At 33.7% G+C, this 26,003-nt stretch overlaps 1 protein-coding gene across 7 annotated transcripts in view; it reads left to right on the forward strand.

Moving 5' to 3' along the window:
* Positions 1-26,003, forward strand: part of CNTLN (centlein) — a 363,805-nt gene that overhangs the window by 159,040 nt on the left and 178,762 nt on the right. For all 7 annotated transcript variants that reach the window (XM_066257308.1, XM_066257310.1, XM_066257311.1 and 4 more), the window contains 2 exons: positions 16,656-16,832; positions 18,881-19,006. In XM_066257308.1, coding sequence (XP_066113405.1) covers positions 16,656-16,832; positions 18,881-19,006 — 303 coding nt within the window. The remainder of the gene's footprint in view (positions 1-16,655; positions 16,833-18,880; positions 19,007-26,003) is intronic.

Raw genomic sequence — 26,003 nt, forward strand, 5'->3', positions numbered from 1 at the left:
GGCAAAGCTAATTGGTTCATATGGGATTGAAACCTGTGACCTTTGATTTCTTAGCACCCTGCTCTTAACTAGCTGAATTCTGAATGACTGCCTGTTCTTATCTCAGAGTGATTGTTTATCTTTTCCATGCAGAAATAGTTTCTTGCCTTGGAGGAATTATTTGCAGTAGAGGACAAGAGAGAAATCTAAGCCCTAAAATTACTGTATTTATCTCTGGATGAAATATACTTCATGTGGCTAACAGCAGACCACAGGATTGGATTGGAACCATAGGCCTGTTTATTTTTATTTCATTTTGTACTATATTCCTTTCTTTTTTAAGTGGTGGAGAATTGTTTCTCTGTATGTTGCTTTCCCTTACATTCTCACTTTCTTTTAAAATTTTTTCATCGTTAAATATTTGAAATCTACAAAAGAATAAACATAATATATGTGCACACACCAGTAGCTATCACTCCTGATGCCACTGTGTGCTCCTCCCTGATTCCATCTTCTTTTCCCTTATGATAATCACTCTCTTGGATATTGTGTTTATCAATTCCTGCCTATTAAAACTATGTGTTCTTAAATTATGTATTGTTTAATATTACTTTTATTTAAGCCTTAAAAATATAATCTCCTGTATAGGTCATGTTTTGGGATTTGTTCTTTTTTTTCTTTGAACTTTATTTTTGAAAAATAACTCTTTGCTTTTGAGTGTAGCTATAATTCTTTTCCTTTTCTGTGTGACAATTTAATGTATAAATAAGCTACAATTTTTTTATCCACTTTTTTTGGCAAGGAATTTTGTTTTTGTTTTTAGCTATAGGAATTTTTACACACTGCTGCTATGAATTTTCTAGTACATACCTCCTGACATACACATGTAAGACTTTCTTTAGGATATATCACTAAGGATGGAATCACCTATCATATGCAAATGGTGAGACTTATAAGAAGATGCCAAATTGTTTGCCAAAGTGGTTGTCTCACATTATAGACTTCTTCATTACATTTCTTAAAAGAGATAAAGTGATACCTCATCCTGATTTTAATTTGTATTTCTTTGATTTCTATGTTATGTTATATCAAATACCTGTTCGTGTCTTGTGCCCATTTTTCTATTAGAATGTTTGCCTTTGTATTGAAGTTCTTTATTTTAGATACTAATCTTTTATTATCATACTATTCAAAATAATGTCAGAATCCTTATGCATAAACCCCAAATTTATGTGTCTTAAAATAATTTATTGACATAACAGTCCAGTGTGGGTATTATTTGAATTTTTAACTTCTTAGCAGTGATTTAGAGATCTAGTCTCCTTTCATGTTTTAAATCCTCTAGCTTTAAATATGACTCCAAAAGTTGTCCTGGAATCATCTCTACTCCAGCTAGCAAGAAGGGAAAAATGTCTGAGAGAATTACATTTAGAAAGTTGTTATGGGCCCTGGCCGGTTGGCTCAGCGGTAGAGCGTCGGCCTAGCGTGCGGAGGACCCGGGTTCGATTCCCGGCCAGGGCACATAGGAGAAGCGCCCATTTGCTTCTCCACCCCTCCTCCGCGCTTTCCTCTCTGTCTCTCTCTTCCCCTCCCGCAGCCAAGGCTCCATTGGAGCAAAGATGGCCCGGGCGCTGGGCATGGCTCTGTGGCCTCTGCCTCAGGCGCTAGAGTGGCTCTGGTCGCAATATGGCGACGCCCAGGATGGGCAGAGCATCGCCCCCTGGTGGGCAGAGCACCGCCCCTGGTGGGCGTGCCGGGTGGATCCCGGTCGGGCGCATGCGGGAGTCTGTCTGACTGTCTCTCCCTGTTTCCAGCTTCAGAAAAATGGAAAAAAAAAAAAAAAAAGTTGTTATGAGTCAGGCTTGAAAGTGGCATATAATGCTTGCAGTGGTCTAACATTGGTCATAACAATTATTTGGTCACATGTTATTTAATTGCAAAGAAGATTGATAAATATGTACCCCCAGAATATTGAAAGATAAGTATCCATTTCAAAAGAAAAGAAACGAGGGAGATCAGTCAGCAGTCTCTGCTATCGGATATAATTTTTGCAAATACCTTCTTGCTTGTGACTTTTCTTTTCACTTACTCTGTGTTTTTTGAAAAATGAAGTGTTAATTTTAATATAGTTGAATTTCTCAATATTTAAACTTGGTGTTTACTTTATACTGAACTCATAAAAAAAATATATATATATATTTTTTTCTGAAGCTGGAAACGGGGAGAGACAGTCAGACAGACTCCCGCATGCGCCCGACCGGGATCCACCCGGCACGCCCACCAGGGGCGACGCTCTGCCCACCAGGGGGCGATGCTCTGCCCATCCTGGGCGTCACCATATTGTGACCAGAGCCACTCTAGCGCCTGAGGCAGAGGCCACAGAGCCATCCCCAGCACCCGGGCCATCTTTGCTCCAATGGAGCCTTGGCTGCGGGAGGGGAAAAGAGAGACAGAGAGGAAAGCGCAGCGGAGGGGTGGAGAAGCAAATGGGCGCTTCTCCTGTGTGCCCTGGCCGGGAATCGAACCTGGGTCTTCCGCACGCTAGGCCGACGCTCTACCGCTGAGCCAACCGGCCAGGGCCATAAAAATATTTTTTATATTTTCAGCTAATATGCTACAGGTTTGAGTTCCACATATAAGTTTTTAATCTATGGGGAATTGATTTTCATTTGTTGTGAAGAAGAGAATTCTATTTAGTTTTTTAAAAAGATTTTTCAAATTCATTTTAGGGAGGATAGACTGTGTGTGTGTGTGTGTGTGTGAGAGAGAGAGAGAGAGAGAGAGAGAGAGAGAGAGAGAGAGAGAAAAGGAAGGATGGGAGGAGCAGGAAGCATCAACTCCCCTATGTGACTTGACCAGGCAAACCCAGGGTTTCAAACTGGCGACCTCAGCATTTCAGGTCAACGCTTTATCCATTGTGCCACCACAGGTCAGGCCTATTTTATTTTATTTTTTATTTTTTTAAGAAGAATTTAAGCTATAGGCCCTGGCTGGGTAGCTTAGTTGATTAGAGTGTTATCCGGATATGCCAAAGTTGTAGGTTCAATACCCAGTCAGGACACATGCAAGAATCAACCAATTTATGCATAAATAAGTGGAAAGAACAAACAGTGTTTTTCTTTCTCTCTCCTTCTATCTTTCTCTAAAAACACAATAAATAAAATAATTTTTAAACTCTTTAGCTGTATTACAGTTTTTCAAATCTGGCCCATTTGACTTTAAATGTTCAAGCTTCTTGCTCCATTTTTTAGGTTCCTGTCTCACATAAGTCAGGATTAATGGCATAATGAGGTTATTTTTAGTGAATTCAAGGCAGATGGTGGCAGGCAGTATATTTGGGGATAAAGTGAGCTATGCCTAGGGTTACTTCTTGACATCTGTAGATTGAGGTGAGGAGATCTGGTGAAACTAGGTCTTAGCCCTAGTGCTTGGCCTCTATTTAATCCAGGAGAGGAATGGTCATAGATGCTGACTATGCTTTCACTACTGAACACTGAATGTGTCTTTGCATGTTTATAGTGGGAATAGAGAATACATATTCTATCTAGTTGGAATCATACATACAGTATGTAAATTTGTATCCTGCTTGTACAATTACCATTTCATTATAATATAATTAAACATTTGAAAACATTTTGACTGCCTAATAGCTTAACATAGAAATGTATCATTTTTACCTAAATATTTTCCTACTCTGTGACATTTAACTTATTTCAAATATATATATTTTTCTGTTTCCTCTTATTTTGATGCTTTGACAAACATTTTCATTGTATATCTATTCTCATCTCTGGTTGTTACTGTAGAATAAACTCTTGAAAGTAAAATTTCTATGTCAAAGATTATGAACCCAAGGCTTTTGAATATACCATGCTAAACTACATTCCAGAAAGATTGTACCAAATTGTCTTCCTACAGTGTATGAAAGTACCACTTTTCATAACCTTGCAAACTTTATTATCATTTAAAAACAACCATGCTAAATCATTCTTTTTGTTTTTCATCTCTGAAAAATAGTGAGATTTTTCACTATTACTTCCCACTTAGTTTTCTTTTGCACATATTCTGTCAGTTATATTTTTGTTTTTCTTTGTTTTGTTTATTGGTATACATGATGTCTTAAATACAGATTAAGGCCCTGGCTGGTTGGCTCAGTGGTAGAGCGTCAGCCTGGCGTGCGGGGGACCCGGGTTCGATTCCTGGCCAGGGCACATAGGAGAAGTGCCCATTTGCTTCTCCACCCTCACCCCCTCTTCCTCTCTGTCTCTCTCTTCCCCTCCCGCAGCCAAGGCTCCATGGGAGCAAAGATGGCCCGGGCGCTGGGGATGGCTCCTTGGCCTCTGCCCCAGGCGCTAGAGTGGCTCTGGTCGCAGCAGAGCATTGCCCCCTGGTGGGCAGAGCGTTGCCCCTGGTGGGCGTGCCGGGTGGATCCCGGTCGGGCGCATGCGGGAGTCTGTCTGACTGTCTCTCCCCGTTTCCAGCTTCAGAAAAATACAAAAAAAAAAAAAAAATTACAGATTAAGGGAGTGAGCTCTATATAATATTCATCACAGATATTGTCATAGTTTATTGTTTGTCTACCTTGGTAATGCTGTGTAAACTTTCCAGACTCACTTCTGAGATAATTGTTGAGGATTCTTTCCTAAAGCTTTTTTCTTGAGATTGACATGTGTACGTCTTCTGTGCATTAGCAGGTATTAAACTTTACCGGTTTTCTTGTTAGTCTTTCCTCTGGACTATGAGCTCCCTGAAGGCAAGGATGCTTGGTGTTTTGTGCTTTTTATCCTCACAGTTTATTTCAGTGATTGATATTTTAATTTCAATAAATGCTCATTGAGATTATGAAAAATTGTATACCCCAGTTTCATACCAGTTTAGCCTATTCTACAGATCAAATTTTCTTTGACCAAACAATTCTAATAAGGTAGGAACTTTAATGAGTCAACTTTTACAAGGGATTATCTAGTTGTGATGTGGAATAGTTACATGCAGACAAAAAATTTCTGTCTTTCCTTTAGCAGTGCTGAATTGATTTGGTACAATTTACTAACATAACACAGGAGAAAAAAATGTTTGTAGTGGTTAGCTTTTTTCCTTGCCAGTCAAAGTCTAGTTTTAAGAGTGGCTGTTTGGTTTCAAAATATTTTAATTTGCCAGTTGGTAGGAAGATCAGATTGTAGTACCTTAAGTTAGGCTCAGAATGCTGTTAATCTTGTCTTACTATAGTTGGGAAATAATTATGCCAGAGTTGATAATTGGTTTACATTTTATAATTTTTACTTTATTGTTTCAGTTATAGGTTTTTTGCATTGACAACATGGAAGATGTCAGGATTTTGCTAGGTGTCTTACTGTTATAGCATCAAAATGATTTTTTAATTGTTAGGACAAGGTGTCATATATAAGGTACTTTTAAATTATGCACCATCTTGTTTCACACTTAACTAAATTTTCATTTATATAAATACTCATTTTGAAAAATCCATTTATTCAATAGCCTTATTTTAAGTGAAAACTGCTTTGTAATTATTGCTTGATTTAATTATAATCAACTAGTTTGTATTTTTAATTCATTTGTATTAGTAGACATGGCCACAGAAGTATTATGGAAAGTTATCTCTTGACAGTTTCATATATAATCAACCATCAGGAGAAATCAATTTACCAGTAAAATAATGTTATGAGATGATTTTTAAACTTGATGAATGAAGAACATTTTTATTTAAAAGAAAAATTCGAAGTCTTTATCTTTTATAAGTATTCACTATAAACTTTTTTCTAAACCATTAGCGCATTATATTTTCAAAACTTTAACTCATTATAATCATACAACTTTACTACCATGCATGAAAATAAACTATTTCTTCTTTTAAAAAAAGACCTCTAATAGGTATTCTGATATTTTGCATATCGGGATGATGCCCTAACCAACCAAGCTATCTGGCCAGAGCTCTGATACTCTGATGTTTTAAGTCTGCTTTAAGTTCTAAGAAGAATGAAACAGCCTAAGATATTAAAATCTAGAAAGTTAGCATATATAATGGAAACTGCAACTCAACTTTAACTACTCTATAGTGGCACTTTAGTTGCCGCTATAATAAAACTTAAGAATGTTTTAGTGATATTTTTCCCTACTATTATTCAAAATTACATTACCCTTACTGAAATCTAAATGGCTTTTAGTGGATTAATTAAACTGTAGCTGGTTTGCCATCTGGGTGCAGCTTGTTTAGCTGCCTTTTCATGGAAAGATTTCTCCTGGAATAAAGATTATTTTTTGTTAGAATACAGCTGGTAGGCTTCACTTTCTAAAATACAAATAGTTTACGCTTTCTTACATGAGATTTGTGATGAAATTCAGTTTTTAAAATACATAACCTTATTATTGCCCTTCTTTTTAAAGGTTACAGTAGTACAACACAATATTTTTTTATATTCTTTATAAATTTGAAAAAATATAATTTGTGTTGTTATAACTTGTAATATTAACTAGATCCTCGGTTTCAGTTAGATGAAAAAAATGAAAAAGGGAATTAACTAAATCTGATTTTTATGGCTCAAGTGGTTTCATTAAATTAGAGTGCTCTGTGTTGTTCATTAATGAACTTGTGCCATATGCTTTAACTGTTCTGGTCAATAGCTGATAAAGAAAAGCTTGTGGGTTTGCTTTTCCTTTTTTTTTTTTTTATAAAGCTGGATAAAAATATCTATGTGATGGGCTTTTATCAAAGGACTTACTTTGAATTCAGTAACTACTACTGAGGCAATATGGCTCGCAATTTGCAACCCAAAGGTAGTCATACATTATTGGAATACAGCCTACTGCGCTTCACATTACACAGATGTGAAGGCCTGATTATAGCTGCTTCATAATTAACAGTGATCCGATTTGTTTTGTGGCATAAATGGTGCATGTGTAGAACATTAGCCATGGCACTCTCATTCAAATTCAACTCAAGGGCTCAGCGGCAGGCGGGTCACGAGCTTCAGGGAGTAGAAGCACAAGCTCCTCCATATGTTCTTGCTGCATCTTACTATGGCTATGAGTGCAAGATAAGTTCCCCAAAGAACCTAATCGTGTTCTGTAATTACAGCGCGGCTTTCTGCTGGCTAGAAATGAGGGAGAAGCTAAAACACTCCCTCATCAGATAATTTGTAAATTACTTTACATGGCGGATGCCTAACTCAGTTGGTTTTCAACTGCTGAAATTATAAATAATTGTAACAGATGTGGCAATATGGCTGGCCTCCAATAAATGAGGCCCTTGATAATTTGGCCAACCCTTTGACAGGCCAATTTAATAAAATGTGAACAAAATCTTCTTGCTAATAATTTATCATCCTTTTTCCCAATAGAATAAATTTAATTACCCTAGCAGTTAACAAGGTCACACCCAGATGCCAAACTCGGCTACAGTTTTGATAATGCAATCAGGAATTGAGAGGTGATGACAGCGTTGTTGTTTTTTTCATTACCTGGCTTCACATAAACACAGGTGGCGTAGCTTTCTTGTCAGTTTTTAATAATTACAGGCTATTATGGAATGCATAGTTAGCAGATTGAAAACCACACTTTAGTGAATTTGTTTGAGTATGATTGAGGTTTTAATGTATAGAGATGATAATGCATAACAAGCATAGTCCCTTGCTTATACCATTAGTGCACACATTTTGATTTTTTTTTATTGGTGACATAAGTGTCAAATATTTATAAAACTTAGAGTATGTGTATAATAAGTAATGGATTACACCTAAAAGTCACATATTTAGAGATACACTGAAGAGGAAATTTAATTAATTGAGTCTAGAAATTTGTTTTAGGGTACTATTAACAGGTATATTTTAAATATTCAGAATTCTGGCAGAGTATGAGGCATATAACATATTAGGAAAAACCCTTTGTGTTATATTTTGCTATTAAAGGCAAAAAACAAAGCTATAGAAAAATCACTTAGTCTTTTCATCTTAATTTTTAAGTAATCCAGGAATAGTTTACTCTTAGGAGTAGTATCAATAGTCAGTGTGTATATTACAGAGTTAATATTCTAAACACTTTTCTGTGACATGTAAATATCACTCATTTTTATCAATACAGTGTGATATTTAAAGCATAGAAACAGTAATTAGCTTGTGGGTGTAACAAAGATACTTTTGTCATCTACTGAATGTCATTGTAGGCCAGTAAAACATTCATTTATAACTCATTCAAGTATTAAGTTTTATATGGTGAATGGAAGTAGTTAAATTTATGAAATTAAATTTTTACTTTCATTTTGTCTTCACTAAGCTGTACCACACAAGTTTTTATAATAGAGGAGAATTTAGTTTGACTGACTATAATAGAGAACTTTGCTCTAATGTGACATTAGGATGGTGTTGATGAGAGGGATGGTGATAGTTTAAATTTTATATAAATGAAATAAATAATTTCAGTGTCTTGTGATTTCTAAATGCAACCTGAGGATATTTGGATTAAAAGTGAATTTATTGAAGAAATGCAGATATGTATATATTTTAAAAGACTGCAAGCTAAAAAAAAGTGCAAGCTGACATGGTTGATATTAGACATTTATTACTCAATTTAGTAGTCCTTATAAAAGTGAGTTGTGAGTTTACGCTGGTGCATGTAAGTAATTCCATTGTGCACTTTTGTGATAAGACTATTTTGATTTATAATATCATTCTATATTACTTTTTTATTTTTTAAAAGAATGTATGACTATTTTTAAAGTCATTCATTTCAGGTTATGCATAATTCAGCTAATAATTTTTGTTTTAAAAATTGACTATACTCCATTCCTGTCTGTCTTCCCTGTCTATCCCTCTCTCTGACTCTTTCTCTGTTTCTGTAAAAAAAATAAATAAATAAAAAATAAAAATTCACTATATATTTTTGTACTTCTAAAATCAATTTTAAATAAAGTGTCAAGTTTTTGCAGGGATTCAGGCATTTTATGAGGAGAAAATATATATACATTTTTAAATAAAATACATGTATATTTTTACTTTTTTTTTTTTTGTATTTTTCTGAAGCTGGAAATGGGGAGGCAGTCACACAGACTCCCCCGCATGCACCTGACCGGGATCCACCCAGCATGCCCACCAGGGGGCGATGCTCTGCCCATCCGGGGCATCGCTCTGTTGCGACTAGAGCCAGTCTAGCGCCTGAGGCAGAGGCTATGGAGCCATCCCCAGCGCCCGGGCCATCTTTGCTCCAATGGAACCTCGGCTGCGGGAGGGGAAGAGAGAGATAGAGAGGAAGGAGAGGGAGAGGGGTGGAGAAGCAGATGGGCGCTTCTCCTGTGTGCCCTGGCCGGGAATCGAACCCAGGACTTCCGCACGCCAGGCCGACGCTCTGCCACTGAGCAAACCGACCAGGGCCTATTTTTACATTTTTAACACCGTCTTTTTCCAGGAGGATTTTAGTTGATTTTTCAGAGAACAATCAAGGTGTCAATATCTCTGATATATCTATATATATATATCTATATGATTATGTTAGATATTTTATATATACACATTGATTTTAAACACAAATATGTTTAACCTCTTCTAAATTTTCACTTAGATATTATATTGGGAGAAACTATTAATTTTGCTGATGTATCATGTCCATTTGAAATATTTTTGTTTTTTGTTTTTTTTGGGGGGGAGTAAAATTTTTATTTGAAAAATTTCGAATATATACACAAAGTAGACAGAATAGTATAGTAGATAATATATGTTGGCAGGTTTGGAATTTATAAATTTCTAAAATAAGTGAGATAATATATATGAAATGCTTAGCTACAGCTGGGACTCAATACTTTTTCACTAAATGTTAGTTATTATTTTAATATAGTAGGAAACAATATATCTAATTAAAACTTACTAATAAGACAAAACAATTGAACTTACTATTCTTTGCAACTGTTATAGCTTTGAAATTCTTTTTATTTACTAGGCAATATTTCCTCAGCCTCCACTGAATTAATGCCACACAATATTGCTTGAATTTAATGTAGCATGACTAGATATTAAATTATATATATATAAATATATTTTAGTAGTAATTGGTACAACACTTAAAGTCTTCTTCTATTTCTTCTTCTTCCACTGTATTTTCTACAGGGCTTTTTGATCAGAATTACCTTTGTGGATTAATGTGAAAAAGAAGTTATATATTGCCTGACCAGGTGGTGGTGCAGTGGATAGAGCTTCGGACTGGGACATGGAGGACCCAGGTTCGAAACCCTGAGGTTGCCAGCTTGAGCACAGGCTCATCTGGTTTGTGCAAGGCTCACCAGCCTGAGCCCAAGGTAGCTGGCTTGAGCAAGGGGTCACTCAATCTGCTGTAGGCCCCCGGTCAAGGTACATATAAGAAAGCAATCAATGAACAATTAAGGCAGTGGTTCTCAAAGTGTGCGCCAGGGTGCACTGGTGCACCCTAGAAGATTTCCAGGTGCGCCCTATGGTATTCCAGAGAAATATGTGCCTTTTGGGGACCAAAAAACCAGAGAGTTTTTGGAGTTTAGATTTTTTGGGGACAGAGGTGTGGGGAATTGGCTGTAAGCTGACAGTCTGCCCAACCCCCCACCTCACTTGCCTGATTAGGTTGCAAAAGGCTGTTAAGCTGTGGTGCTGGATTGTTTACACTACCCCCCATGTTCTCCAGAGAGACTAGAGGCAAGTTTCTTCTATCCTTTGTTTGGTGTAAAGTTAAGATGATATATATGGTGGGGGCTTTCTGCACTCAACTCAAGAGTAAAAAGAGAGGAATTCTTCAACGTATTGACAAGGAAATGAGAGTTTGCCTTTCAAATATATGCCCAAACATTGAAGAAATCGCTAGGACACATCAGGCTCATGTTTCTCATAAACACAAGAATGAAAAAACACATTTGTGCCAGGACCTGCCGAATTTACGAAATCTTACTAAGAATGTATCTCTCTCTCTCTTTCTCTCTCTCTCTCTCTCTCTCTCTCGACATTTTTGTCATTTTTTAATCCCCCTTTTTTTATGAATTCTAAAAGGTATAACTCAACAAATGTAACAAAAATGTTTTTTGATGTCAGGATAAATTTAATTTTGTCGTATTTATTTCATTTACCATAAAAGCATGCTTGGAATTTATATATTTTTCTTTAATATTTGACTTAATTATTATAACATATTTCTCAGAAATGTGTATATAGTGCACCTACAATTATTTGTAGGATTTTAAATGTGCCCTGACTTCAAAAAGTTTGAGAACCACTGAACTAAGGTGTTGCAATGAAAAATTGATGCTTCTCATCTCTCCCTTCCTATCTGACTATTCCTGTCTGTGCCGCTCTCTGTCTCATTTTGTCTCTGTCACAAAAAAAAAGAACTGGCCCTAGCTGGTTGGCTCAGTGGTAGAGCGTCGGCCTGGCATGCAGGAGTCCTGGGTTTGATTCCTGGCCAGGGCACAGAGGAGAAGCGCCCATTTGCTTCTCCACCCCTCCCCCTCTCCTTCCTCTCTGTCTCTCTCTTCCCCACCCACAGCCAAGGCTCCATTGGAGCAAAGTTGGCCCAGGCGCTGGGAATGGCTCTGTGGCCTCTGCCTCAGGCGCTAGAATGGCTCTGGTTGCGACAGAGCGATGCCCCAGAGGGGCAGAGTATCGCCCCCTGGTGGGCATGCCGGTGGATCCTGGTCGGGTGCAGGCGGGAGTCTGTCTGACTGCCTCCCGTTTCTGGCTTCAGAAAAATACACACACACAAAAAAAAGAACTTTTGTATTAATAATGGTCAATTTAAAGATACTAGTTCCTATTGAAGGCATTTGGACGCGTACTTCACTGATCATTTCTCATCAGATTAACTATGATCTAGCAAAGGCGTGGCCAACAGTTTTTGCCCTTGAGCCAGATTAGAAAGAAAATATTTTTATGGGCCGGACAAAGTATTAAAATAAAAAAATGTTAAATACAAAAACGATTTGTTTAAGTAAACAAAATTTTATTATGTAATTTGTTTATGAATAAATGTGAGTGAAAAAAATTTTAATATACATTATTTAAATAAAAATATATTTTAATAAAAATACAATTAATACTGTATAAATATCCATTCTGTATCACAATCACTCAAAACAACATTTAATTAATAGAATGAGCTTGAAGGAGTTATATCGCAAATAAAACAATTATTTCGTTTTACAAACAGCCTGGACACGTTTTCAGTTATCAACTGCAACTATTGTCTGTGCTACAATGCCACTTGATTCAGCACACTTGACCACAAAAATAATGAACTGTTTGACCTTGGGTGCGCACTGGCAAACTCCGCCTAAAAGAATGTGGTTTCACATCCCCACTAAATGTCTAACAGTGCATATTGAGTACAGACAAGCACAAAAGTTGTAAATCTTTATAATGGAATTTTTTAAAAAAATAAAGAAGTATCGTGAATCCATTCGACCAGTTATTGGAAGTTAACCCTAGATTAGTCACATGCAGAATTCTTTTCTGCGTATCACTATCTTCTTAAATTTCTTGATTTCCAATAATCAAAGACACTTTCGTTTCTGAGTAGTTGAGATTTTAAAGTAGCGAAAAATATTTAAATTTAATCGCGGGCTGCATAAACTCATTCCGGCCCGTGGGCCGTATGTTGGCCATACCTGGTCCAGCATCATACCATAATCTTCCAAGACTGTAAACTGAAAAGGTGCTTAGGATTTTTGATATTAGAGAAAAAAAATTTATTTATAAAGTACTAATAATTCTTAGCAAAAAGTTATTTTTTCAAAGATTCTAGGGTTTTAAGAGCAATAACTAGAATAAACTTCCACAGACAGGAAATTGGTTGTCCTGATTTTCCTAAGCCTGTAAAAATAGTATTTAAAAAGATAAGGATAAGTAGGGATAGCCTCATATATATTATTATACATATTATTAAGTTTAAAAAGCAGGCCAATTGACTATCATGTGGATATGGGACAAGAGAGTCACTTTATAGTGGAGAAACCTGACGGACACTACTTTAGCCAGATGATCAAGGTCAATAACCATGTTGATAGTATGTACCTTTTGATATGATATGATGAAAATGGCACTTCTGTGATCTTCCCCAAACTTGTAAGCCAGTCTAATCATGAGAAAATACAGACAAATTCAAATAGCTGGGGCATCTTATAATATGCCTGAATAGTACTAGTCCAAATTGTCACTGTTATCAAAATACGTATTGTCATAGCCAAGAGTTGCTGACTTGACATTAAATGTATTATGGTATCATAGGTCAGATCCTGGAACAGAAAAGGACATAAGGTAAAAACCATGGAAATTTGAATAAACTATTGACTTAAGTTAAAAATAATGTATGAATATTGGTTCATTAATGTGCTATGTTAATTTTATAGGTGCCTAATAGGGGCAACTGGATGTGAGAGTGGGAGGTATAGGAGAACCCAATAAGTATAAAAACTGTTCTAAAAAATAAATTGTATTTAAAGAAGCAGATTAAAGGGCAGAATTACTATGGTTTTCTTTCTTTCTTTTTTTTAAAATTCTGGGTAATATATCCCAAAATTAGCAGTAGAGTACTCTGAGAGGTAAGATTATGAGAGACTTTCATTTATATTTCAATTATCTATTCTTATTTTTAATATGAAACTTTAATTCCTTTTATTTTCATAAAAATTAAAAAACATTTAGTGATATTAATTGTAAAAAATAAAAGGAAATTCAGATAAGCATGAAAAAAGTTCTTCCATATAATTCCTCTTCTCAGCAATAACACTATAACATTTTTTCCTATGTATATTTGCCAAAATCTGTTTCTACACATTATATTCTTTTGTAACCTGCTTATGTCACGTAGCTGTTTATCATTTATATCTTTCTATATCATCACCCTCACCATGATTAGAATGCTAAGTCAATGACTTGAAAAATTTTCAGTGCTTTCATGCATATTTCAAAATTTCCCCTGGAAATTTGTAGCAGTATATACTCTTATCACCATGTACTCAAAATGAAGAAGTCAAATTATGTCTGGCCAATATTTTAAAAGTAGGAGATTTCCCTTAGAAATCCAAAGTACTCGCATCTTTTAAAAAATCATTAGATGTGTCAGTAGTGGACCACATTCCACAGCTGCAAGCAGTTGGCTGCAGCAGCATAACTACTGCCACAAATAGCCTCTGCTCACTCATCGTGAGACTGAGTGTCATTTGACATCTCACTTACACTTTTAAAAATGATCATATTAAGAGAAATGTGAAGTACTTCTTGTGCATGTTTCTAGCAAAAGTGATAAAAGGGAAGGGGTGTGCATGCAACAAGAGAGAAAGAGAGAAGGCCACACTTTTTAAAAACTGGGAGCATGTTTTAGTTTTCTTGTGAAGACTATATCTACATATTTAATATTTATACAGGGTCTGTTGAATTAATGCTATAGCTGTAATTTTAAAACCAAATAGATACAACCCATTTGATTTATTTATTTATATTATCTTCCTGGCTTCTAGTGTTAATCACTACTTTCATAGCTTTTTTTATTTTTAATTTTAAAGATCTGTTTTTAGTTATTGAGTCCTTTCAAGGAATGCTGCCTAAGTGTGAAATCTTTGACTATCATAGTAACATTATCCACTGTTGGAGCATTTTTAATGTCTTCATTAATATTTGAGTTATTAATCATTATAGCTCCTTGACTGAGTACTAATGTCTTTAAATTTTTATCTATTGCTTTTTAATCCAATGATGACTTAGAAAACTCACTTATTAACACAAGATTGCTTATTGGATATACCAATAAATTAAAGTTATGTTTTATTCTAAATTTTTGTTTGGTCTTGAATGATTTTTTTAAAAATTTATTTGGAAATGATGGGATGTTTGATATATTCTTAATAATTTTATTAAATGAAACCTGGGTAAGAGCAGGTAGTCTTTGAAACTTATTTAGATTGACAGCACAATCAAAAGATATATTTATAAATATTATATGTTAGCTTACAAATCAGGAAAAAAATTAAAGAGATAAAATCTGTAAAGTTATTAAAAGAGAGAATAGAAAATAAGGTAAAGTCCTTTAGAGTTTGGAAGAAAAGTATTTTAATTTGCCCTGACCGGATAGCTTGGTTGGTTGGAGCATTGTCCTGAGGTGCAGAGGTTGCCGATTTGATCCCCCTTCAGGGCACGTACAGGAGCAGATAGATGTTCCTGTCTTCCTCACTTCCTCTCTTACTGAACTCAATCAGTTAATCAATCAATAAAAGGAAATAAAGTAATTTGTTTAATGTTCAAAGCAAGGTATTAAAGTAAGATTTTACTATATTGTAAATGTGGCAGCAGTACACTGTATAAATAACACAGGAAAATATTTAGTAGTATGATAGAATAAAGGTTGGGAAACAAATCAAGTGATTTATATGTGAGGGAAGTGTAATAATATAAACCACAGATGCTTCAACTAATTATAAAAATAAACTTGCAATTTATTATTAGAAAAATTTTGCCAATATACTAAAAAAAAAAAAAAAGAAGTATCAGTAGTTGCCTGATCTGTGGTGGTGCAATGGATGAAGCATTGACCTGGAATACTGAGGTTGCTGGTTCCAGGCCCTGGGCTTGTCCAGTCAAGGCACATTTGAGAAGCAACGACTATGAGTTGATGCTTCCCGCTCCTCTCCACTTTCTCTCTGTCCTCTTTCTCTAAAATCAATAAATAAAATATTTTTTTAAAAGGTTGTCCAAACCAGAAAAAGATAATATATCCCATGATTTGTTCATAAAAGTTAGACATAAACGTTTTTCTGATAGTCTTTAAGAATGTCATTTAGAAAGTATGGGGATCTATATTTTAAATGCAACTATTTTCAAGGCTACTAGATCTATATAATAGTGGAGTCGTATGATTTGACTTTTCTTTGCTGGAAATCAAAATCTTTTTACTATGAGTTAGTGCTTTTGATTTTTGTAAATGAGGTTTTCAACTTGAAATCACATATATGCATTGGGTTTTAATAGTTTCAAATATATTTAGTCAAGATGGCAATAGAATTTTGCAGAATATTAGTTTTCATGAACAGGTTTCCTCCAATCTTATTTTCCTTGTGATTTCTGTTCTTAAAATGTGGTTCTTACTATTAGAAGTTTATCTTACATAGGAATAAATGTCAAAAGAGAAGACTGTGAACTCTATTCACTTTTAAAATTGTCAGAGTTCTTTGAGTTGTTATTAAGAAATTATGATACATTAAAAATTACTTAGACTTATAGTGCTGTTGTTTTCCTTTTCCCAGTTTGATATTCTATGGTATAGCATAATTCTTGATGATCAGATGGTGGATTGAGTATTTCGTGAAGAGATACATGTATATAATCACAGATTTGAAATAATCTATAGGTCAGTAGTGTGGATCATGCAACCATGCTTTAATTTTTTTTCTCTTGCAAATTTGTATGACAGTATTATTTATGAAAATGTTTATACAGACTTGGTTATTTTGTAGGAAAATGCCATTCTAGTAGAATGATAGAAGTTTAGCTAATCCTAGTTTACAGATTATTATTGAAATGAAATTTGTCTTTCTCTGAATGGTTATGACATATTAATATAGTATTATATTTAAATATTTGCAGATATGTAAGTACTATAAGATATAATTATATTTTAAGTACCATAAGATATAATTGTATTTGAACATATACTTCTTTTTTAAATAGGTATTTCAACAACCATCTTTATTGAGTTTAGAAACCTTCATGGTCTCACAAAAGTCTGAAATTGAGTATTTACAGGAGAAACTAAAAACAGCAAATGAAAAACTGTCAGAGAATAGATCTGCCAACAAGAGTTCCTCTGAAAAGAGTATCTTGACAAGTGCTGAAGGGAATCAAAAGGTAGGGACATTTTTGTCATTTTGTGAACTTATCAGGATAAAGCTGGCAAGGCCAGCAATGAAGTTAAAAAAATAAAGAGCCACATTTACTTCTCTGCTGATATTTCTGAAAGCTTTTTTAAAAAAATTATATGCCAAACACTTGATTAAATTAATTGTTAGGAGTAGAATGATTTCCCTTATTAAAAGGAAATATATTGTCTGACCTGTGGTGACACAGTGGACAAAGCGTTGACCTGGAACGCTGAGTTCGCTGGTTCAAAACCCCGCACTAGCCTAGTCAAGGCACATAAGGGAGTTGATTCTTCCTGCTCCTCCCCTCTTCTCTTTCTCTCTCTCTCTTTTCTCTCTAAAAGTGAATAAATAAAATCTAAATAAATTTTTTAAAAAAAGGAAATATGTAGTCTTCTTAAAGACCGAGTATATGTTCCTAGTTTAATTAATGAAATTTATTAGTGTTATACCTGTTTTGTATTAAATTAATGTTTTATATTAAAAGGCTTGGGCAAGTATCTTTTATATATCTAATTTATAGGTGTATTAATCTATGTAAAAATTTTTGAACTGGTATTAGTCATTAACTCAATATTCTTTTAATTAGTAGAAAAATATATCTTATGTTTTTTTTTTCCTTTGGAGATATTTAAATATTGCCCATGTGGAATAGAAACTATTAAATGGAATTTAATATTATTATGCACAGTTATACATTTTCATATTTAAAGGCATAGCAGTAGTGAAAAATAAACAATATTTTGTAGCATGTTTATTGTCTATTAATATCTCACCTTTTTTGGTAGTATTTATTATATACTTCTTTACACTACAAAAATTCTGTGAATATTGACCAATATTAAAATTTTATACTATCACATTGTAAATATGTTATTTCTAGACAAATTGAAATAACATCTCCCTAAAAATAAGTATTTTTAGACATTTTTCTCACATGCATTACTTCAGAAATAGTAAATAGTGTTTTAAAGTTGTAAGTCATGTTTTCAAGATAATTGTTTTTGGTTTCCTTCCAATTTTTCCTGAATAGAACAAACTACCTTAATAAAGAAAGAATTTGAAATTAGACCCATATTTCTATGGTAGTTTTATTTACTTCCTTTACCATTATTAATAATTTTCAGAAAAATGAGCTTTCTCTCTATATATGATGTATGTATTTTTTTATTTAAACATAACTGCATTTTACATTTCTTTCAATTTTGGAGTACTTTAATGGCATTGAGCTTTATTTAAATGAAATAAAACATTCCTAAAATTGAGAGACAATATTACAGGACTGAATTTTTTTGCTTGTTGTATTGCTGAAGTTTTAAAATGTACTCGGTTGATGTTTCATTGCTTTTAACAAAAGTCAAGAAAACAAGAGGGATATTTTGAACAAAATTTTCTTTCTTTCATAAGGACATTCAGTGAGTATGAACAATATGTTGCCCAGCTTAATAGTTGCTTTTACATATTCCTTCTCCAGATTGGTATATGAAGCTGTACATAATATAAACACACATTCATGTCTCTAGTTAGCCACATTATAGTTAATGACCATATGGTCATTATGGTATAAGATCTACTGTCTGTTGTATTTATATTCCTCAAGCATATTGTTCCTTCAACTTCACAGTATGTTAAACTATTTCAAAGGGGAAAAAAAAACCTTTCCCTCTTGTTTCTGGTTGTCCTATCAAGTGTAACCTTGGACCCTTATAGAGCAATTAGACCAGCCTCTATCCCCTCCTTTGTAATGAGGTTTCTTGCATTTCTGAGTCTATAACCCTTTAGTCTTCCCTAATGGGACATCATTATTCTGAAAGAAACAATGTAAATGTAAATGAATATTCTCATTAACGAGTCACAGAGAAACCTTTAGCAGTAGCACTGTGGTAATTCCGCTTGTTATTTCTCTGGTATTCCATGCAGGATTTTTTTTTTTATAATTCATTATTAGTATTCAAAATTACTTGTTCTTTAATTTTGCATGTCTTTCATAATCCAGTGTTCCAACTAGTTCAACCATGTCCTTGTTTTATTCTCGAGGAACCACCTGTGAAACGTTCAAGGTCTTTGTCCCCAAAGAGCTCTTTCACAGACTCAGCGGAGCTAAAGAAGCTGAGAAAAGCTGAAAGAAAGATTGAAAACTTAGAGAAGGCACTACAACTAAAGGTGAACATTAAATCATTTCTTTAGTAGTAACCTTGCAAAGGTAAAGATACACCAAAATAAACATTTGTTTCATAAATTGCTGCTTATCATTGTTCTCCCTTGTATTTGGTTGCATGTATAAAACTGTGTGTTCAATTGGTCTTGTTTTAAGATTTCTGAGGATTATAAAGTAATAAGAGATTGCTATTTGAAAACTACTTACTATTTTAAAATTATTTGGGGCTATTCTAGCATACTGTTGAGAATAAATTTTTTATCATTACTCGGAGAAAAAATAGAACTATAGCAAGTAAAAAACAATTTCTTTTGTTTTTATATATAATAAAAATAAAAATACAAGTGAATTAAAAACCATACAACCCTAGCTTAAGCCACTTAAAATGTCCTTTACAGAAAAATTATGTAGTCAGAATGGCAAATAAATATATATTATTTTTTTCATTTCAATTGAATTTTTTTAAGAATACATTATATTTGAATTAGCATTTTACCAATTTTTAAGAAGCATATACCTTTCAACCTATCTTTGAGAGTTTATACTTTCCAAGTAATCATTTGTGAACTCTTTCTAGGAAAATGGTTATGCATATCAAACTAATTTTATGTGACCATATTGAGGGCTTTTATTTTTTTCTTTGAGTTTAATATGACTAATCTCATTCTTCATTTACACCTACCTGAAGGCATGCACTATTTGAAATTTTGCCATTTAATTGAATCTCAAATAGGTTTTTCTATTGATTTGAGAAGGGGAGAGGGAGAGAGAGAGGGAAGCATCACCTCGTCTTTTTACTTAGTTCCATTCAGTTGTGCAATCATTGCTTCTTCTACATGCCCTGCCAGGGGTCAAACCCATGCCCTTGATGTGCAGGGACAACACTCTATCCACTGATCCACCCCACTGGGGCCTGAATCTCAAATAGTTTTAGGACATCCTATGACAAGCCCAATTTACACATGATTAAAATCTAATACATTTAAAACTTAGATTTTTTTGTCCTATAATATAGAGTACTCTTAGGGAGCAAAAGGTTTGACTTATATGTGCTCTAGAACAAAATATGTTTTAGAGGTATAGTGAACCATAGCTACAATAAATTTTTTTTGCCTTCTCACTAAACATTGTGTTATTTTATATTTATTCAGAGTTAAACAATTATTTCTAAAACAAAGGAAATTTTTTAATTTATTGTTTCTACCAAATAAAATGATCAAATTATTACCTCTGCTTGCTAGCTAGCAGTTAGCCTAGAGTTATTTGCTGATTTATTTGTTTACTTCATAACTTATTAACAATGCAATTAGTCAAGCAATGTGCTGGTTACTTGTGTCACACCATAGGAATAAAGATGACTTTCTATCACTGAGACTCTTTCTCTAGATAAGAACATGCTGAATGAGTAGATAGAGACTAGTGTATTAGTGTAAACATTGGGGTAGCACGGGATATTATGGGCATGTTTAGGAAGTCAGTTGGTCACTTTCTTCCTTTTGCATAGTTCTTGAAATTTACAATCTATGGCTATTATCCTGTACTAAACGAGGTTCTCCAGAGAAACGAAACCAATAGGCTGTAACCCTTTAGTCATCCTTAATGAGACATCATTATTCTAAAAGATATATATATATATATATAGAGAGAGAGAGAGAGAGAGAAAGAGAGAGAGAGAGAGAGAGAGAGAGAGAGAGAGAAATTGATTTACTATAGAGAGTTGGCTCACGTTATTCTGGAGTTTGAGAAGTCCAAGAACTATAGTTGGAAATACAGGAGAGCCAATGGAATAGGTCCAGTGTGAGTTCAAAAGCCTGAGAACTAGGAGAGGTGATGGGTGATATTGTAAATTCTAGTCCCAATCCAAGTTTGAGTCAAAAGGCAAGAGATCTATGTTCCAGTTCAAAGACTGTCAGGCAGAAAGAAAAAATTTTCATACTCAGCCTTGTTTTCTATTCAGGCCTTCAATGGATTGGATGAAGCCCATCACATTAGGGAGAGCAAGCTGCTTTTTTCAGTCTGCTTGTTTAAATGTTAATTTCATATAGAAGCACCCTCACAGATACACCCAGAAAAATGATTAACCAAATATCAGGCCAATGAAGTTGACACATAAAATTAACCATCACATATCCCATTTAGTGGTAGAGGATCTTTGCCCTCAGAAATCTGTAAGTCTTTGATAGACTCTTTTTGGCAGGAAAGAGTAGTAGAGCAGTTCATATATTTTTAGATCTATTCTCCTCCACCTCTTGAATTTCTTGTTTCACAAAGTCTCAGAAGCATTATACTAATTTATTTCCTCATTGTTTTTACCTAACAACAGCTTCCTTGCATGAAACCTTGAGTTTATTTTCCAGAGTAAAATTCTTTTTCATACATTTTATTTCATGTATGCTTTTTCTGTATTCCTTTTTCAATTCAATTTATGACAATCATGAATTTCAATTTTTTTAAAATTTGATTTTAGAGAGAGGAAGAAAGGGAGAGACAGACATTGATTTGTTGTTTCACTTATTTATGCATTCATTGGTTGATTCTTGTGTATATCCTGACTGGAAAATGAACCCACAACCTTGGTGTATATGGACCATGCCCTAACCAACTGACCTACCCAGCCAGGGCTCATGGAATTTCAAATGTATGTTTCTGTCACAGATTTGCAAGATAAGGGGAAAAATGGGAGCTTTTTTCCCTTTGCATTTTATTATTTAGTAGCAAGGGATTTCTTATTTTAAAAGAGCAAAAGAGTTGAATAAAAAAGGCACTATAATCAAGTGCATTTAACAAAGAAGTACATAATCAAAACCTGTATTGTAAAGCAATTCTAAGGAGAGTGATTGGACCCAGGGTACTTTTTATTTTATATATATATATATATATATATATATATATATATACACTTTGATACATTGAAAAGATGCTTTTTATTGTATCAGCAGTAAGTCATGCATATTATTCTATTCTAGTTATGAGTTTTGTATAAATAGCAACACATTATCTTACTCAGCTTACATTGTACATGTTTTCAAGATGGATGACCAGTGTTGTAATAAAAAAGACAATAGTAATAGAAGTGATGAAAGCTATTATAAAAATCCCACCCATTTTCAATTCCTGACTTCATGAGTGTCATGAACAACTTACAAAGTATAATTTGGAAAGCAATGCATTAGAGCTTTATGAAATTCATACTATCCTTGAGATCATTACTTCCATGAATCTCTGCTTTCATGCATTTGGCAACTTAATACTTTTTTATGCCATTTAATAACTTCAGTATAGCCTTTGAATACAGTTTGTATCTTATTTTTTTAATGCTCTCGTATGTATGAACTTGAAACATTCTGTTGAAATTAAACATCCATGGAATTATTGCACTTTATAAAAGGGTTTTTTTTTTTAAAAAAAAAAAAGCTTTTTGAAAACTTTGTTTTGTTTTCTGAGGATTGAGCCACCGTTGCATTAAGAATGTTTATAACTTTCAGTTTGTCTTATGCTTGTCAAGGAGCTTTTGACAAAACTAGAAGAGATTAAGAATCATTTCTGTTCTTATGAATTCAGAGTAGAACTGCATTTATCATTGAGGAAAGTCAGTTAATACAACTTCCCAATTTTCTAATGTTAGTCATTTAGACTTGTTTGTATACAGAAGTTAAAGACTCTAGTCTAGTGAATTTAATTGAAAAATACCTGTTTTATTAAATAATCTAATAAATGGACCTAAGTCAGTAACTACCTGTTGCATATTTTAGTATGTCCTCTTAGGAAAATGTAATAATTAGTGATATTAAATATATTTTTCATTCCTTATACTTGATTTTGTTGAAAGAACTCTGGATATAATAATTCCCAAATGAATTGCTATTGTTTTGATTTAGGCTATTATAAGTCAAATGGGACCTAAACAGTCATAATCCAAACTACAGTTAACTTGTATTTGTTAGAATATTATTAAAAGAGATTTTTATTGTTCTTTTTAAACATTTCTTTTGCGATATCCTACTTTTGATTGAACACTTTAGTCAACATCTGTTCATGCAGTAAAATATATAGAAAAAACATTTTCTTTGAACTATATATACTCTATCTATCTAGCTGTCTTATATTTATATTTATATAAAATTCTACTGTTTCTGAAATAGGCCAAAGGAACAACAGTTTCTAGGACTTATTTAATCCATGTATTACAGTTGAATATCAGAATTATCAAAGCACAAATCAATGGATGGAACTTCATTTAAAAATAAAAATTATTGTAAATATGTCCATCAAATTGATTTATCAAATAATCTCCAGTTTTATTTTATTTTTAATAGTTTAGATTTTAATAATTGTATAAGAATTATGTAAACACTCTTGTGTTAGGTATAGTAAATTGTGAAGCATGTAAAATTAAAGCTTACCTATAAAACTATTTTTTCATAATTACTACTTGATTGAGGGAGCCACTTGTTTCAGTTACTATAGGAAAACTAAAACTCTGTCCTAATATTGAGTAGGTACATTACGCTAAAGTGTTAGGAATTAAGACCGCTCCAGTGAGTACTTTAAGTACTGCTTTGTACAGAACCTGGCATATTGTAAGTACTTAGAAAAATTTTATTAAGTCTTAGACTTTGGGTTAATAGCATCATTCATATATTTGATTATTTGAGAACTAGAGAAAATATTGGGTACTAATTTAATGATTAATAATAGCAGAGGTAATATGGAAAAAATGCTAAACTCCTAATTACTAACAATAGGACACTCAATTTGTTGTATTAATTTAATAGAGGAGCCTGACCAGGCAGTGACACAGTGGATAAAGCGCTGGACTGGGATGCGGAGGACCCAGGTTTGAAAGTCCAAGGTCCCCGGCTTGAGCGCTGGCTCATGTGGTCTGAGCAAGGCTCACCAGCTTGAGCCCAAGGTTGCTGGCTTGAACAAGGGGTCACTCAGTATGCTGTGGCTCCCCAGTCAGGGCACATATGAGAAAGCAAACGATGAACAACTAAGGTGCCCCAGTGAAAAATTGATGCTTCTCTTCTCTCTCCCTTCCTGTTTGTCTGTCCCTATCTGTCTCTCTCTGTATGTCACACACACAAAAAAAAATTAAATAAAAAAATTAAAAAGTTTAGTAGATTATTGTGAAATGTAATAGAGAAAAATTGGATATCTTATTTTATTTTACTTTTGGGTCAATCTTTTAAGTTCTGTTTATTCAGAGTTTCTAGGTATTCTAACACAGACTTTCAATGATTCCAAAAAATACTGAAATTCTATTTAATAATTTTTTAAAAATTATTATAATATAAGAGTTTATGGGGAAGGACTTTAATTCAGTGAAGAATAATTACAGGAAGCTATTTTAGAAGCATTTAACAAAGTACTCAGCTTAAATATGTTTATTTTAAAATTATGTTTTGATATGATTCTTTTGTATTATCTGTAATTCCTAATAAACATTATTAGTTCTTAAGGAATTCTAATGAATATAATTAGTTTCATTTATAAGAAGATATCACATAATTACCATTCTTCTATTTGGCTAATTTAAATTATGCAATAATATCACATATTTAAGATTTGAAAGCTTATTGTTCAAAGAAGTGAAATAATAATTGGATTGCTTACCAACAGTATGGAAACTGATGGTCAAGGTTAAATAATTTTTAATATCTTAGAAAAAGAGATACAAATAGCTTCTATTTTGAAGAAGGGGGTACTGAGACACAATGAATTCAAGTTGCTAACTCAAAGTAAAATTTAGTCACTTAAAGCAGCAGTACTTGAACTCTTATCAGCATTTAACATCCTGCATGTAATAGGCTCTTAATATATGGTTCTTCATTGAAATGGACAAAATTAAGTTCAATATATAAAATATATATATGATATTATATATATTTTATTTATTCATTTTAGAGAGAGAAGAGAGGGGAGGGGTGAGGATCAGGAAGCATCAACTCCCATATGTGCCTTGACCAGGCAAGCCTAGGGTTTTGAACCAGCAACTTCTGTGTTCCAAGTCGATGCTTTATCCACTGAGCCACCACAGGTCAGGAAGTATCCTGAATTTTTAACCATGGTATTAAACCATGTTACTTTTTATCAAGTTTGTAGTCACTGGGATTTTTTTTTTTAATAAATTTTTATTAATGTTAATGGGATGACATTAATAATTCAGGGTACATATATTCAAAGAAAACATGTCTAGGTTATCTTCTCATTAAATTATGTTGCATACCCCTCGCCCAGAGTCAGATTGTCCTCCGTCACCCTCTATCTAGTTTTCTCTGTGCCCCTCCCCCTCCCCCTAAATCTCTCCCTCCCTCCCTCCTGCATCCTCCCTCCCCCCACCCCTGGTAACCACCACACTCTTGTCCATGTCTCTTAGTCTCGTTTTTATGTTCCACCAATGTATGGAATCATGTAGTTCTTGTTTTTTTCTGATTTACTTATTTCACTCCGTATAATGTTATCAAAATCTCACCATTTTGCTATAAATGATCTAATGTCATCATTTCTTATGGCTGAGTAGTATTCCATAGTGTATATGTGCCACATCTTCTTTATCCAGTCTTCTATTGAAGGGCTTTTTGGTTGTTTCCATGTCTTGGCCACAGTCACTGGGATTTTTAAGGATAACATTTATTCTGATTGCCTCTGTCAAGTGATGCTATTCTCATGCCTTTTTATCAAGCACTTGCATTTTCTTATGGCATATAAACTACTTTGTACACACAGGACTCAAATACTTCCCAATAACTACTTAAGAGAATTACTGAAGGTATCCTATAGACATATATTGAAAGTAGAATACAAAATATTCATACTGTTGAAACAGGTAGAATTGCAATAAAATAATGCAAACTCTATAAAGTATTATCTTTCTGTTAATAAGAGAAATAGATAATAAAGGAAACTGTGAATTTGGCTTCTAAATAAATGATAAGGACATTAAGGAAGCTGAGTTTTGCTTTGTGCTTCTATAGAGTAATCACAGTGCCAGGGACTTTA

Source organism: Saccopteryx bilineata, chromosome 2 (genome assembly GCF_036850765.1).
Source record: "Saccopteryx bilineata isolate mSacBil1 chromosome 2, mSacBil1_pri_phased_curated, whole genome shotgun sequence".
NCBI classification, from domain to species: domain Eukaryota; kingdom Metazoa; phylum Chordata; class Mammalia; order Chiroptera; family Emballonuridae; genus Saccopteryx; species Saccopteryx bilineata.